Raw genomic sequence first — 14986 nt, 5'->3', positions numbered from 1 at the left:
AACTTTCCAGCTTCTGTCTGACATTTGTTTCTCCTCCTATATTCTCAACTTTGGTTGGAAGCTTCAGCATCCACCCAAGCCAGTGTTCTGTAGTCTTTATATGTCTCATTCTCTGCCTGTCACATACCACTTGCCAAGTTCTATCAGTTCTTAAACTTATGTATTCTGTTCTGTCCTGTCCCACTGTTTCTTAGGCTCTAATCATTTCTCATATATTCCTACAGTGGGTCTGCTTGCTTCTGGTCCTATTCTTATCACATTCACCCTTTAGTCCTGAGTAATATTTCTCCCTAGTAAAGTATACAGAGCTTATCATAATTAGTTCCCGCCTAATTCTTTGGCCTCATCTCCAACTATTAATTCCCCTTGCGTGTTGTAATTCAGTCACACTGAGTCACTTCTGCTCCCTTAAACATAGCGTGTTGCCTGTGCTTCTTTGTCACTGCCTGTAATATCCCTCCTTTCTTCTCTGCCTAGCATATTTTATAACTTTTTTGGACTTATTTGTTCCCTTGACTACTTTGGTACTATATACCTGTTTCTATTATTGTATCATTGAACAACATATTAAAGCAATTATTGGTTTACTTTATTGCTTTTCCTGTAAAGCTGTGTGTTCCTGAAAGTAAGGGATCATGTTTTATTCATCTTTGTGTATTTAGAACTGTGCTCAATAATTGTTTGTTAAATTGAATACTTGGTTTTTGTTTTCAATTTTTTTTAAAAGAAAACCAAAGTTTGAAAGTGTGTGTGTTTTTCTAGATTCTTGGATGTGAATTCATGGTTGGTAGTGATGTTTTTGATTGTATGTCTGTTTTTTTCTATGTAATAGATTGCGAAGCAAATTCATTCTGGCCTTATATCCTTTTTAATAATGAGTTTCAGTAGCAAATCACTTTCCTTTTTGTTTTATATTCATTTGTTTATCTCCCATTTATCTCACCAGGCACTGAAGTAGTTCAAACTCAGTTCCAGGACTTAGTTTCTTTTTGTATAAACATTGCCTAATCTTAAAGGAGGGAAAAAACAGAACATAAAATTAGAAAGAATCTCTTCAATGAAAATACTTATGAAACTTGTGTTGACAATTCTTAGGTTGAGATTTTCTGTGTATATTTTTGCTCTGCGTAAATGGATCTCATAATACCATTTATGTGTCAGTAACATATATGAATGTTAATCTTTTGTGTACATTGTAGGACATAAGAAAAATGGAAATATATTCAAATAAACATTTGTGCAGTGTTAATCATTTCAGTTCAAAACCATATCTTTAAAAATGATAGCACAACTTTATGTTTTCAGATTGAACTTAGAGAACGAGAGATAGAACGACTGTCGATTGCATTGGATGGGGGTCGCTCCTCTGATATCCTTTCTCTGGAGACTAGAAATAAAGCCAATGAAAAGCTTATTGCTCATTTAAATATTCAGGTAACGACTTTTATGATTATTTCACTGAGTGTATAAAGTTGTAAGTGTTTTTAACAGTCTTTGGGTTTGTAAAGGTGGAAGGGTTTTTTATTTGGGTATTATCTACAGCAGAAAAAATTTCATAGAGTCAGAGTATCCAAAATTGGGTACAGCTGTTGAAAAATCCTGTTTTTATATTTAATGAGGTGTAGGAATTGATATACCACAGTATTACGTGTTTAAAAGAAGAGAATAAACTATAGGTAAAAAGTAATCCTCAATTTGCTTTAAAAATTATGTATATACATTCAGAGAGAGAAAACACTAGAACTACGCCAAAATACACTAATAAAGGTTTATCTTTGTGTGGTGAGACAGTCTTCTTTATGATTTTCTCCATTTTCAAAATTTTTATTTCTTTTATAATATTACAAATATTATTTTTAAAAATAAATATAAAAAGTAAACATACAGTTTTTATTTAACTACGTAGTGGTTTGCCTTGCCATGCATTTGACCTAAGAGTGAAAGAACAAGAGACTTCGTGAAACATGACAAATGACCTTTAGAAATTTTTTTTTGACTGAAGCACAGCTGAGTCACTGTGTGTTACTCTCTGGCATGCAGCAAGTGACTCAGTTATCCGTATTGTATCTGTGTTATTTTTCATATTCTTTTCCATTGTGTCTCTTTGTTTTTAACTGCACTGGGTCTCCTGTGCTGCACGTGGGCTTTGGTTCCAACGGCCGGGGCGACTCTAGGCAGCACACAGGCATCTTGCGGAGGCGGCTTCTCTTCTTGCCAAGCTTGAGCTCCAGGGCCCAGTCTTTAGCAGTTGCAGCGGGTGGGCTCGGTAGTTGCATTTTTTCAGGCTTAGTTGCCCCGTGGCCTGTGGGATCCTAGTTGCTGGATGAGGGGTTGAGCTAATGTCCCCTGCTTTGGCAGCGGGATTCCTAACTACTGGACCACTAGGGAAGTCCTTCCATTATGTTTTATTACATGTTAGTGAATATAGTTCCCTGTGCTATATGGTAGGCCCTTGTTTATTTTATATACAAGAGTTTGTATCTGCTGATCCCAAACTCCTAATTTATCCCTCCCCAATCCCCTCTCCCCTTTGGTACCCATAAATTTGTTTTCTGTGTCTTCGAGTCTGTTTCTGTTTTGTAAGTAAGTTCATTTGTATTCTTTTTATTCCACACATAAGTGATATCACCTGGTATTTGTCTTCTTTCTGACTTCATTTAGTATGATAATCTCTAGGTCCGCCCATGTGTCTGTAAATGACTTTATTCCCTTCTTTTTATGGCTGAATAATACTCTGTTGTGTGCGCGTGCACACACACACACTACATCATCTTTATCCATTCATCTGTCAAGGACATCAGGTTGTTTCCATAGGATCTTTAGAAATTTAGATATCACTGCTGCCTGGACTGCAGCCAGAGTAGATTAAGTCCCAAATATTAGCATAGCTCTTGAGCAGTGCTGTTCAGTAGAAATAGGCACATACGTCATTTAAAATTTCCTAGTAGTCTGATTTAAAAAAGTAAAAACAAAACAAGTGAAATTAATTTTAATAATGTATCTACTTAAATATATCCAAAATGTTATCATTTCAACATGTAGTCGCTGTTGCCAAATATCATTGGCATATTGTCCTATTTTTTTGTACTGAGTCTTTGGACTCCTCTTTGTATTTATAGCACACCTCTGGACTAGCCACGTTTTAAGTGCTTCGCAGCCATGTGCAGACGCTAGTGGCTGCTGTATGGGACCGCACTCCAGACTGATATCATCATAGTGGTAATCTTGTCATATATTTAGAGCTCTATATTGGGAAAAGGTTCACACAAATTTCTTACTTATCCTTTCCTTCCATGCTTGAAAACTGAAGACATATATATTTTTACAAAACCACTCATCAGCAGTTTTACAAATCAAAACAATATAAATTTGAAAATGTAAAATAGCTGGAGTTTTAAGTTTCAGTATTTTAAAAAACACAGTATTTTGAAGTATTTTGCAAGTTCAGTATTTGATAATTTTCCAATTTATTGACTTATGAATTACAAATTCCATTTAGGTTGACTTTCTTCAGCAAGCTAATAAAGACCTGGAAAAGCATATACAAGAGCTTATGGAAACCAAGGAGACAGTAACATCTGAAGTTGTTAATTTAAGTAACAAAAATGAAAAACTCTGCCAGGAATTAACTGAAATAGACCAGTTAGCACAGCAGTTGGAAAGACATAAAGAAGAAGTGCTCAAGACTGCCGACAAAGAACTGGAGGAAGCAAAGGTACGGCTGTGGGGGCGCGCGTTAATTCCCCTAGAGCGGCGGGAGCTTGAGTTCTTTTGATGTCCCGTCCAGGTCTTTTGGTTTGTTTTGTAGTTCAAGCTTTTTTAAAGTGTTATTTACATGCTCTACATGTTTGCACTTTCTCCAGTTGTTCGCGTGTCTTTCTGAAGCACATCTATTCTTATGGCAATTCTCCAGATTCCTTCCTCTTTTCACTCAAGATTTTCATCTGTCCTTTCTCTGCATTATGAGCAGGCTTCTGAAGTTTGTCCTCTAGGTCATTATGTGCTCATGAACCCTTTAAAGGTATTTTTTGAAATTATGTATGTCCTTGCACATTTTTAAGTTGGTAGCTAACATTTTTCATCTTTAAATAGATGCAAAGGATGTAATTTCTAATCAGTTGTAAACATTGAGCTCTTAAAATTGTCATATTGTTCTTATAAATATAGCCAGTAGAATCCAAATGACCCTTCTTGAAATCCCCACAAAATTGTATCTTATTGTAACATATTTTATGCTTGAATATCTTTTTATGATAACTATCAAATGTCTGTGCAATTAAAAACATACATGAATTGAAATTTTTTTAATTTAAAAATGTCCTGTGACTGTAAGGTTCTGAATGTTAGCATTTTCCTGTAAAAAGTGTTATCATTATAATTATTAGTAGTCAATGGATCAAAGTGACAGATGTAGCACAAATGTTGGTACTTATCAGATAAAGAAGTAAAATTGTGCTGAAAATACAACTTTTAGTAAGATATAATGGGAGAAAATAGCATCTTAATAAAAGGCTTTGACCAGCCCCAACATTTCAGGTGTTGTCTGGTACTTCAGAAGTTTTTTATATGTAGAGATATTATAGTATGAAATTAGAAGCTTGCCTTTCTTTTGAAAAGTGGGCAAAAGGCAATTGTGGGAGGGTAGGTGGGAAAGAAGAATTCACATGATACCTAGACCACAGGTTTTCAGGTAGATAATTTTTAAGAAAGATATTTGCAAATTAAGAATCCAGATATTGATTCTGTAAAACTGTACGTATATGATAGTTTTGCATAATACTTGGATAATCTTTATATTATCCCAAGTATGAGTATAACCTATTAATAGTTTTAAGGTCACTACTTTACATCAAACTAAAATGAATTAATCTTATACAGTGTCATCGCCATTAATTAGTAGAATAGAAAGAAACTACGTCAACATAATAAAGGCCATATATGAAAAGCCCACAGCTAACATCATACCCAGTGGTGAAAGACTGAAACCTTTTCCTCTAAGATGAGAAACAAGACTAGGATGTCCATTCTCTCTACTTCTGTTCACATAGTACTAGAAGTCTTGGCCAGAGGAATTAGGCGAGAAAAAGAAGTAAAAGGCATTCAAATTGGAAATAAAGAAGTAAAATTTTGTTTCCAGATGAGATGATATTATGTGCAGAAAACCCTAAAGATGCCAATAAAAAAAAAAACAGAACTAATAAATTCAGCAAACTTGCAGGATACAAAATCATTGCATAGGAATCTGGGTGCATTTCTATATTAAAATCCAAAAAGAAAATTAAGAAAATAATCCTGTTTACAATAGCATCAAAAAGAATAAAGATCTTAGGGATAAACTTAACCAAGGAGGCAAAAGACTTATATACTGAAAACTATAAAACACTGCTGAAGGAATTTAGAGACAAAAATAAATGGAAAGATATCCTATGTTCATGGATTGGAAGACTTTATTGTTTGAATGTCCCCACTACCCAAAATAATCTGCAGATTCAGTGTGATCCCTCTCCAAATCCCAGGGATATTTTTTTTACAAAAATAGGAAAAAATCCAAAAATTCATATGGATCTCAAGGGACCCAGAATAGCCAAAACAACCTTGAAAATGAAGAAAACATAATTAGTGCAATTTTAAAAAATTGTTTATTTTACCAGTCTTAGTTGGCACGTGGGATCAAGTTCCCTGACCAGGGATCAAACCTGGGCCTCCTGTGTTGGGAGCATGGAGTCTTAGCCATTGGGCCACCAGGGAAGTCTCGATTAGTGCAGTTTTAATTTTGCTTTTGTGACTTTGGTTTCTTTGCAGTATTTCTGTATCTCATTGCTCTCCTTTTCTACTTTCTTTGCATGTTCTCTCATGTGTGCACAACATACTGAACAGTTTCACATGTCACATGGGCAGTAGTCGAGGATGACAACTTGGCTGAGTAAAAGATTCCTGTTAGGTCATAATATTTTAACCTTGGCATTCAGCACTGGTAGTTGCCATTAAGAGGGTCCAGGTTGATCGTCTCCTGGATGAGGGCACGGCAACCCTCTTCAGTATTCTTGCCTGGAGAATTCCATGGACAGAGGAGCGTGGCGGGCTGCAGTCCCTGGGGTAGCCAAGAGCTGGACACAGCTGAGCGCTGAGCACAAGCCCAGGTCGATAGTAGTGGGTGCTGGAAGAGCAAATAGGGTCGGAAGGCCAGGAAATGACAGGGCCGTAAGAGGAATCCTAAACAGCAAGGCTCAAGAAAAGTCCTACAAGTACACAGACAGAAGATTTTCAGGTGGCTCTCTTGTTGCACATGTCACAAATAGGTCCCTATAAGCATTCAGGATACCAGAAATTAAAGAGAAAGCTAAACTTTGTGTCCTCTTCATGGAAACTGAGGCCTAGAGCTGGCTGAAGCTTTGGCTCTCACTGATGGCAGGGAACATGAATTACTCAAAAATGACTTGGCCTCATCTTCACTGTCACCTAGCGTTAAGTATTCTTGACTTTTAGGTCTGTACCTAATAAGCTTTTTATTCCTAGAAAGAGATTAAAAAAAACCTTTCTGAAATGCGGAATCTTGAAGAAACAATGGGAAAACTTCAACTGGTGAGTAGGTTTTGTATTGAATTGCTAGAATTTTCATTAAAAATTTTATGTTTTATTTTACATTTTTTTGCTAAATATAATTTATCTATCATATTTACTGTTTTAAGTGTACAGCGGTTTTGGTTTAGATGCAAAGTAGTGCAGCCATCACTACTAATTCCAGAACATTTTAATCACTCCAAAAAGAAACCTCGTACCCATTAGCAGTCAGTCCTCATTTTCCTCTGCTCAACCTCTGACAGCAGCTAATCTGCTTTCTGTCTCTGTAATCTATAATTTGCCTGTTCTAGATATTCTATGTAAATGAAATTATACAATATGTAAACCTTTTATGTGTGATTTACACTTAACCCATTGTTTTCAATGTTCATGCATATCATAGCATGTATCATTACTTCTTTTTTATGGCCAGTAATATCCCATTGTATTATATATTTGGTTTTTTATATTATTTTTATATTATTATTTTATATTTATATTATTTATATTTCTAGAAATTAAAGTTTATTGTAATAGAGTTGATTTACAATGTTGTGTTAGTTTTAGATACACAGCAAAGTGAGTGAGTTATAATATACATATATTCACTCTTTTTTACAGATTCTTTTATGTATAGAGGCCATTACAGAGTATTCAGTAGAGTTCCTTGAGCTATACAGGGGGTCCTTATTAATTTCCTATTTTACTTATAGCAGTGTGTATATACAGGGGGTCCTTATTAATTTCCTATTTTACATATAGCAGTATGTACATGTCACGCCCAGTCTCCACTTTATGCCTCTCCCTGCTCACCCCCGGCTAACCGTCGGTTTGTTTACTGCATCTATAACTGTATATCTGTTTTGTAGGTAAATTCATTTGTACCCATTGTTTAGATTCCATAAATAAGCGATACCATATGATATTTGTCTTTCTCTGACTTATTTCAGTCAGTATGTATATTTGTATACTTTTTTAACCTCATATATAGTAGGTAGCAAGTTACACTCAAATTTGGAAAGCCTGTTAGGAATTTTATATTACTTAAATGACTTCATGACTCGTCATTTTACTAATATTAAAAGTAAAAACTGATAATTACTTGATAAAATTGTTGACCTTTATTAAAAAGAACTCAGTTTTCTTTTAATTATTTTGCTTGGAAGTACAAACCATCTTACTAGTCATATTGTTCATTCTGGTGGTCTTCAAATGAGACAACTAGTAATCATCCCAGCATAAACCTGGATGTAGCCTAACCTAGATATAATCTTATAGCCTAGAACCGGCAGAAAGAATGTCTTGTGTACAAGTAGAAATTCCTAGGTAGTCACCTGATAGATTATTGAGACTTTTTTAATAGCCTGCTAAATTGGATGAGTCTCCATTAATGTTGGAAACAAAGACTAATACTACCTTCCAAGTTTTCTCATTACTACACTCTTTTTACAGTCTAGTAGTAATACTCTGTGGCAGTCATGAGGCAAATTAAAAAGTGAAGCCTTTTGTGATACACTGGCTCATAGTAGGTGTTCAGATACTTAACTGGTTTTTCACTGTGTTATGTTCATTATGAACAGCGTATCACAATGACTCTTCTATCCAACTACTTTATCAGGTAGTCAGTTCAGCTGAACACTGAATAATTAGCTAAACCTGCTAGATGTTGTCCACTTTTGAGTTTCATAGACACGTAAAATTGTCCCATGAAGTCAGGAAACATAAAGTAGATGTTTTGATGATGTTTTCACTATAGTGTAAGCTCTGTGAGGACAGGGAATTTTGCTGTTTGTTCACTGCTGTTTGTAATGCACACTGTTTGCAGTTGTATGTGATTTATAATATTGTCTCAGAACTGTGACCAAGTTTCAATATTGTAGCCTGACAGCAAGATGTAGTTACTTTCTGACCTTTCTTATTTTTTCCATTGGTATTACATTTTATGTATTTTTAAGATAAATGCTAACAGTATTATTAGCTAACATTTATTAAGTACTTGCCATGTCTTAGACACTGTACAGAGTGTTTCACACTCATAGAATCATCCATAGATGGATCTGTAGATGAATCATTCATAGATGACTCCTCGGTGTCCAGGTGCTGGTCTTACCCCCACTGTGTAGGTGAAACTGAGAATAACCCCGTACTTATGTATACCTGTGGTGGTCTCAGAGCACCTTTGGCACTTACGTATACCTGTGGTGGTCTCAGAGCACCGTCTTCGCTTACGTATAACCGTGGTGGTCTCAGAGCACCGTCTTCATGTACATATACCGGTGGTGGTCTCAGAGCACCGTCTTCGCTTACGTGTACCCGTGGTGGTCTCAGAGCACCGTCTTCGCTTACGTATACCCGTGGTGGTCTCAGAGCACTGTCTTCGCTTACGTATACCCTTGGTGGTCTCAGAGCACCGTCTTCATGTACACATACCCGTGGTGGTCTCAGAGCACCGTCTTCGCTTACGTATACCCGTGGTGGTCTCAGAGCACCGTCTTCGCTTACGTATACCCTTGGTGGTCTCAGAGCACCGTCTTCATGTACATATACCGGTGGTGGTCTCAGAGCACCGTCTTCATGTACATATACCGGTGGTGGTCTCAGAGCACCGTCTGTGCTTACGTATACCTGTGGTCTCAGAGCACTGTCTTTACTTTTGCTTTTCTTTAAACATAAAAACGCTTTAAAATTTTTTATTGAGCAAGTCATATTCACTTTTTTGAAAGACAATATGCTAAACAAATTAAAAGAAAATAAAATCCAATAATTCTATTACTTTAGAAGGGAGCACTGTTGAGTTTGGGTTTTATGATGCTTTTAGCCTCAATTGAGAATTAACTTTAATTGAAATGGTATATATTCGACTGACTAAAAGTGTGTGTATGTGAATTACTCTTAAATAAGTGTGCTTTCATGTTTTGTAAAGTTTCTAGAAATCTTAATTTTAGTGTTAAAATTTTCAGGAATTAAGCTTATGTCATAAAGAAAAGGAGAGGCTGAATGATGAACTCCTTATAAAATCAGACCTGGAAACTGTTGTTCATCAGCTTGAACAAGAAAAGCAAAGACTTAACAAAAAAATTGAAAGTTTTGCAGTTACAGGTAAAATATAAAATGTTAATAACTTAAGAAGTGTGATTTCCTCTTAATGTTTTATTTTGAGTAGTAGATGATGTTTCTTTTTCATTCATTCATTCAATAAATATTTGTCGAGTGTTTGCAGTGTATCAGAAACCAGACTAGGCACTGAGATACAGTAGAAAATCTCTCTCCTTCAAGGACCTTACAGGAACCTTTTATATTCTGACTAGTTGGTACCGGGAACCCCAGTTGAATATTTTCCAATGAAAATTTATATTTCTTTGAGACACAGGATAATAGAATTAAGACTATGAGGAAGACCATTATGAAATAGTGGGGAATTGAAGTACAGAATCTTTTTAAGTAAATGCAGTTTTATCACCTTCAGGTACACACACACATGCACACACTTACATACTTGAAATAGGCTAACTTTCTGCCAGGTACCTTATCCTAAATGAATTGGTTTAAGGAACATGTAAGAATTCATTCATTCATTCATTTGACAAATGTTTATGAGCCTGTAGTTCTGGGATGTATAAAGATAAACAAGATACACAGGCCCACTGCTCTTGTGGAGGCTTTAATCTAGTTAGGGAGACAAACTGGTAGCACATAAGTGAAGGAATTAATTTCAGATGGTAAGGGTATTAAATAAAATGGGAGGGTATGCTAGAGATCATCTGATCAAAGGGCTTAGTGCTGGACACCAAGCCATATGACAGTCTGGGGCAATCTTCCAGGTAGAGGGGATGGCAAGTGCAGAATCCTGGTGCCGTCAAACTCCGTGTGTCTGAGGAAGTGAAGGAAAGCCAGCGTGCTGTTTTAAGAAGATGCTGTACCCTAGGCTTCTCAGCGTCCATGGGGATAATCTATCTGACCCCTTGTCTGCTTAACCAGCTGTTAAGCAGCATGTTCCTTAATGTTGCTTCAGCTTCCCTATCTCTGTGGTTAAGATGGCACCTAACCCAAAAGGTTGTTATGAGGATTAAATGAGTTCATATATTGTTAAAGTGCTTAGGCCTACATATGAAAGTTTGCAATTTTACTTCCTTTCATGCTATCTCTATCTTGCCGTTTTAGCATAATCTTTCAGATACCTGAAACTCTCTTGTTTCTTTGTGTTTTGAATGCATCCTCCTACCCAAAATCCAGCCGTAGATCAGCTAAAACATTTACATGTGAGCAGCTAAGCGCTGCTTGCCTGTGCCCCAGTTGAGTTCAGTTCAGTCACTCAGTCGTAGCCTACTCTTTGCGACCCCATGGACTGCAGCACGCCAGGCTTCCCTGTCCACTCCACCTCCCAGAGTTTACTCAAACTCATGTCCATTGAGTCAGTGGTGCCATCCAGCCATCTCATCCTCTGTCGTCCCCTTCTTCTCCTGCCTTCAGTCTTTCCCAGCATCAGGGTCTTTTCCAATTAGTCAGTTCTTCGCATCAAGTGGCCAAAGAAGGCCAGCTTCAGCATCAGTCCTTCCAATGAACACCCAGGACCGATCTCCTTTAGGATGGACTGGTTGGATCTCCTTGCAGTCCAAGGGACTCTCAAGAGTCTTCTCCAACACCACAGTTCAAAAGCATCAATTCTTCAGCACTCAGCTTTCTTTTTAGTCCAACTCTCACACCCATACATAACTACTGGAAAAGCCATAGCTTTGACTAAATGGACCTTTGTTGGCAAAGTAATGTCTCTGCTTTTTAATATGCTGTCTAGGTTGGTCATAAATTTTCTTCCTAGGAGCAAGCGTGTGCCCCAGACAGTAGCAATAGCACTAGAAGTTACATGGCCCCGAACCACAGCGCCCCCTTCAGTGAGGTATGGAGATCTTACTCTATATTCCTTACTGCTTGATCTCCTCCCATTCTCCGGGAACATGTTCAAGTGTTTTTCATTCTCAGTAAACCCATTCTGAGTAGATGATCTTACCTCCAGTTTTTCTATAAGAACAGAAGCCATCAGGGAGGCATTCCACGTTTCCTGTCCCCAGCTCTTGAACCTGTCCATCCTTATCTTCCCTGTTAGAGTGGGGCCATTTGGCTTTTATGATAGGCCACTGCCTCCATCTGTTCTCTAGGTCCCATTCTGTCTCACTCTAAAATGCTACATATTATCTCTTTTTGATAACGGTAGCCTTTGTACTGTTTTTTCCCCAATGGTATTCAAACATGCTTTTCCCTTTTCCCATTCTAAAGCAAAAACTGTGGCCCATCCCTATCTAGCTACTCTTTCCTCCTCATTATAGCTTTTACATCTTGAAGAGTCATTCATCCCTGCTTTTCTGCTTGATCACCTTCTGTCCTTTAGCACCTCTACTGCTGCTAAGTTGCTTCAGTCATGTCTGACTCTGTGTGACCCCATAGGCAGCAGCCCACCAGGCTTCTCTGTCCACGGAATTCTCCAGGCAAGAATACTGGGGTGGGTTGCCATTTCCTTCTTCATTTAGCACCTCAGTCCACTCCAGTTTGCTTCTGTCCTCTACTTCACCAGTACAACTGCTCTCGTTAAGGTCACCAGTCACCTCCATTGTGCTAAATACAGTGGACACTTTTCATTCGTCAGTTTATTTGACTTACCGTTTAAGGCATTTGCCCATTCCTTCAGCTTTCTTGCTTTATTAACCTCTCTGGTCACCCCTTAGAATGAATTCTGCTGTTCATCCTCTGGATTGTATTGCATACTGTTCTTTTGTGACTCTTGTCCTGCTACAATTAGAATAATTATTTGACTTTGGACATGTTTTTCATACTGTATTCTTAGCTCATGCTGGACCTACAGTAAATGCTCAATAATTATCTGTCAAATGAATGAAAGAAGATGGTAAGTGAATTGGAATATGTCTTGAAAATCACTTCATGCTTTTGAATTGTAAAGAACATCAGTTAAATTAGATTGAACTATACAAAATTGCCAATATTAGGCAAATTTTGGCTTCCCAGGTGGTCCTAGAGGTGAAGTACCTGCCTGCCAGTGCAGGAGACGTGAATGATGGGGGTTCCATCCCTGGGTTGGTAAGATCCCCTGGAGGAGGGCATGGCTACCCACTCCAGGATTCTTGCCTGGAGAATCCCGTGGACAGAGGAGCCTGGTGGGCTACATACAGACCATGGGGTCGCCTAGAGTCAGACACGACTGAAGCGACTTAGCATGCATGCATGCACAGGCTACTTTTGACTCCTGAAAATGTCATTTCTATGGTAAAAGTTAATAATTGTGCTTGTGTGAGGAAAGACTAGTTGTTCTGTGTATACTATGTTAAATTTAAGCTTCGTGTTAAAGTCACGCATATCATAACCAGTTTTAACAGGTAAATTTTCTTTTAGTGCATTTTCAGGTCATCAGAGAGTAAGTACCATGTGGTAATTTATTGTTCACTGTGTAGTACTGAATAGTACCCAGACTTGTATATGACAAAAGCAGGACTTGACTTATTGGATTTTATTTAAACTTTTAATATTTTTTTTTTAATCTTTTCCTTTCAGCATTTACCTCTTTGATATTTGGCAGTTGTAGGTGATATGCAAAACAGCTAATGATTTTTAGTAGCTTTCATTGTAAAAATTATTGTTATAGTTTATTTGGCTGATTATACATTTTATATGCAACATTGTTTTAAGATTTTATTGCTTTAATTTGCAGAAAGAGAACTTACTGTGGAAATTGAGAGGATGAGACTAGAACACGGAATAAAACGACGAGACAAGTCACCTTCTCGTTTAGATACGTTTCTGAAAGGTATAGAAGATGAACGAGATTTTTATAAGAAAGAACTAGAAAAGCTCCAGCATATAGTACAGCGAAGATCTTGCTCTAGAAGTCATTCTACATGTGAAAAAATTCCAGTATTTAAAACACTAGAAAAGGTAATATCTCTTTGTGAGAGTGTTTGATAAGGCAAAAAAGAGCTTTATGAGCAAACTTTTGGTTTATTATTGTAATAATGTAATGTTATTCATACTTATTTTTAAGAAGTCTTTCTTAATTTCATTTTTGTAGTCTTCTGTGACCTTTTTGTAGTCTGTGACTTTAGGAACACTGCTGTAATTAGGAAAACTACTTAAGAACAAAGTGTAAGGTACTGATTGCTGGAAATTAAGGGAGATTGAATAGCTCATTATATATCTGGGAAGAGTGCAGGGGCATCTGAGCTTCTAGAAACTGGATCCAGGAACTCATGCTGCTGGACACTTCCTCTCTTTCTAATCTTTACTTTTGGTATCATCTGCATTTTCTCTCTTTAAGTAGAATGGCTTTGTCTTCATGGCAGGCTACGTGGCTTCAGGCCATTCCCATCCTTGGACCAGTCAGAAAGGCAGGCCACATTGTACAGACCAGGCATCTTCTATGATAACTGCAACAGGAAGGGGTCAAAAATGGCAGTGAGCACTGGACAGATCATCCCCTTTGTCCAGTCACGTTTGCACTTGATGGTCTAAAGATGTATAAGGTTAACGATGATGAATAAAAACATGTCCTCATTTTAGGTCTTAATTATTTTCAAAATTTTATGACTATCATTTGGGTTATTTAGATTTTTCTTTCTTTCTTTTTTCATTTATTTTTATTAGTTGGAGGCTAATTACTTTACAATATTGTAGTGGTTTTTGCCATACATTGACGTGAATCAGCCATGGATTTACATGTGTTCCCCATCCTGATCTCCCCTCCCACCTCCCTCCCCATCCCGTCCCTCTGGGTCATCACAGTATACCAGCCCTGAGCACTTGTCTCATGCATCCAACCTTGGCTTGCAATCTGTTTCACACTTGATAATATACATGTTTCAGTGCTGTTCTCTCAGATCATCCCACCCTCGCCTTCTCCCTTAGAGTCCAAAAGTCTGTTCTACACATCGGTGTCTCTTTTTCTGTCCTGCATATCGTTACCATCTTTGTAAATTCCATATATATGCATTAGTATACTGTATTGGTCTTTATCTTTCTGGCTTACTTCACTCTGTATAATGGGCTCCAGTTTCATCCATCTCATTAGAACTGATTCAAATGTATTCTTTTTAATGGCTGAGTAATATTCCATTGTATATATGTACCATAGCTTTCTTATCCATTCATCTGCTGATGGGCATCTAGGTTGCTTCCATGTCCTGGCTATTATAAACAGTGCTGCGATGAACATTGGGGTGCACGTGTCTCTTTCAGATCTGGTTTCCTCGGTGTGTATGCCCAGAAGTGGGATTGCTGGGTCATATGGCAGTTCTATTTCCAGTTTTTTAAGGAATCTCCACACTGTTCTCCATAGTGGCTGTACTAGTTTGCATTCCCACCAACAGTGTAAGAGGGTTCCCTTTTCTCCACACCCTCTCCAGCATTTATTGCTTGTAGACTTTTG

The 14986-nt window shown here is 37.4% G+C and overlaps 1 protein-coding gene across 3 annotated transcripts in view; it reads left to right on the top strand.

Moving 5' to 3' along the window:
• CEP135 (centrosomal protein 135) overlaps positions 1 to 14986 on the top strand; it is a 75126-nt gene that overhangs the window by 13026 nt on the left and 47114 nt on the right. For all 3 annotated transcript variants that reach the window (XM_043906708.1, XM_043906707.1, XM_043906709.1), the window contains 5 exons: positions 1306 to 1434; positions 3500 to 3715; positions 6517 to 6582; positions 9522 to 9660; positions 13277 to 13500. In XM_043906708.1, the coding sequence (XP_043762643.1) occupies positions 1306 to 1434; positions 3500 to 3715; positions 6517 to 6582; positions 9522 to 9660; positions 13277 to 13500 (774 nt within the window). The remainder of the gene's footprint in view (positions 1 to 1305; positions 1435 to 3499; positions 3716 to 6516; positions 6583 to 9521; positions 9661 to 13276; positions 13501 to 14986) is intronic.

This window comes from Cervus elaphus, chromosome 6 (genome assembly GCF_910594005.1).
Source record: "Cervus elaphus chromosome 6, mCerEla1.1, whole genome shotgun sequence".
NCBI classification, from domain to species: domain Eukaryota; kingdom Metazoa; phylum Chordata; class Mammalia; order Artiodactyla; family Cervidae; genus Cervus; species Cervus elaphus.
Note: the sequence above shows the minus strand (reverse complement) of the source record. Positions and strands in the feature narration are given on the sequence as shown.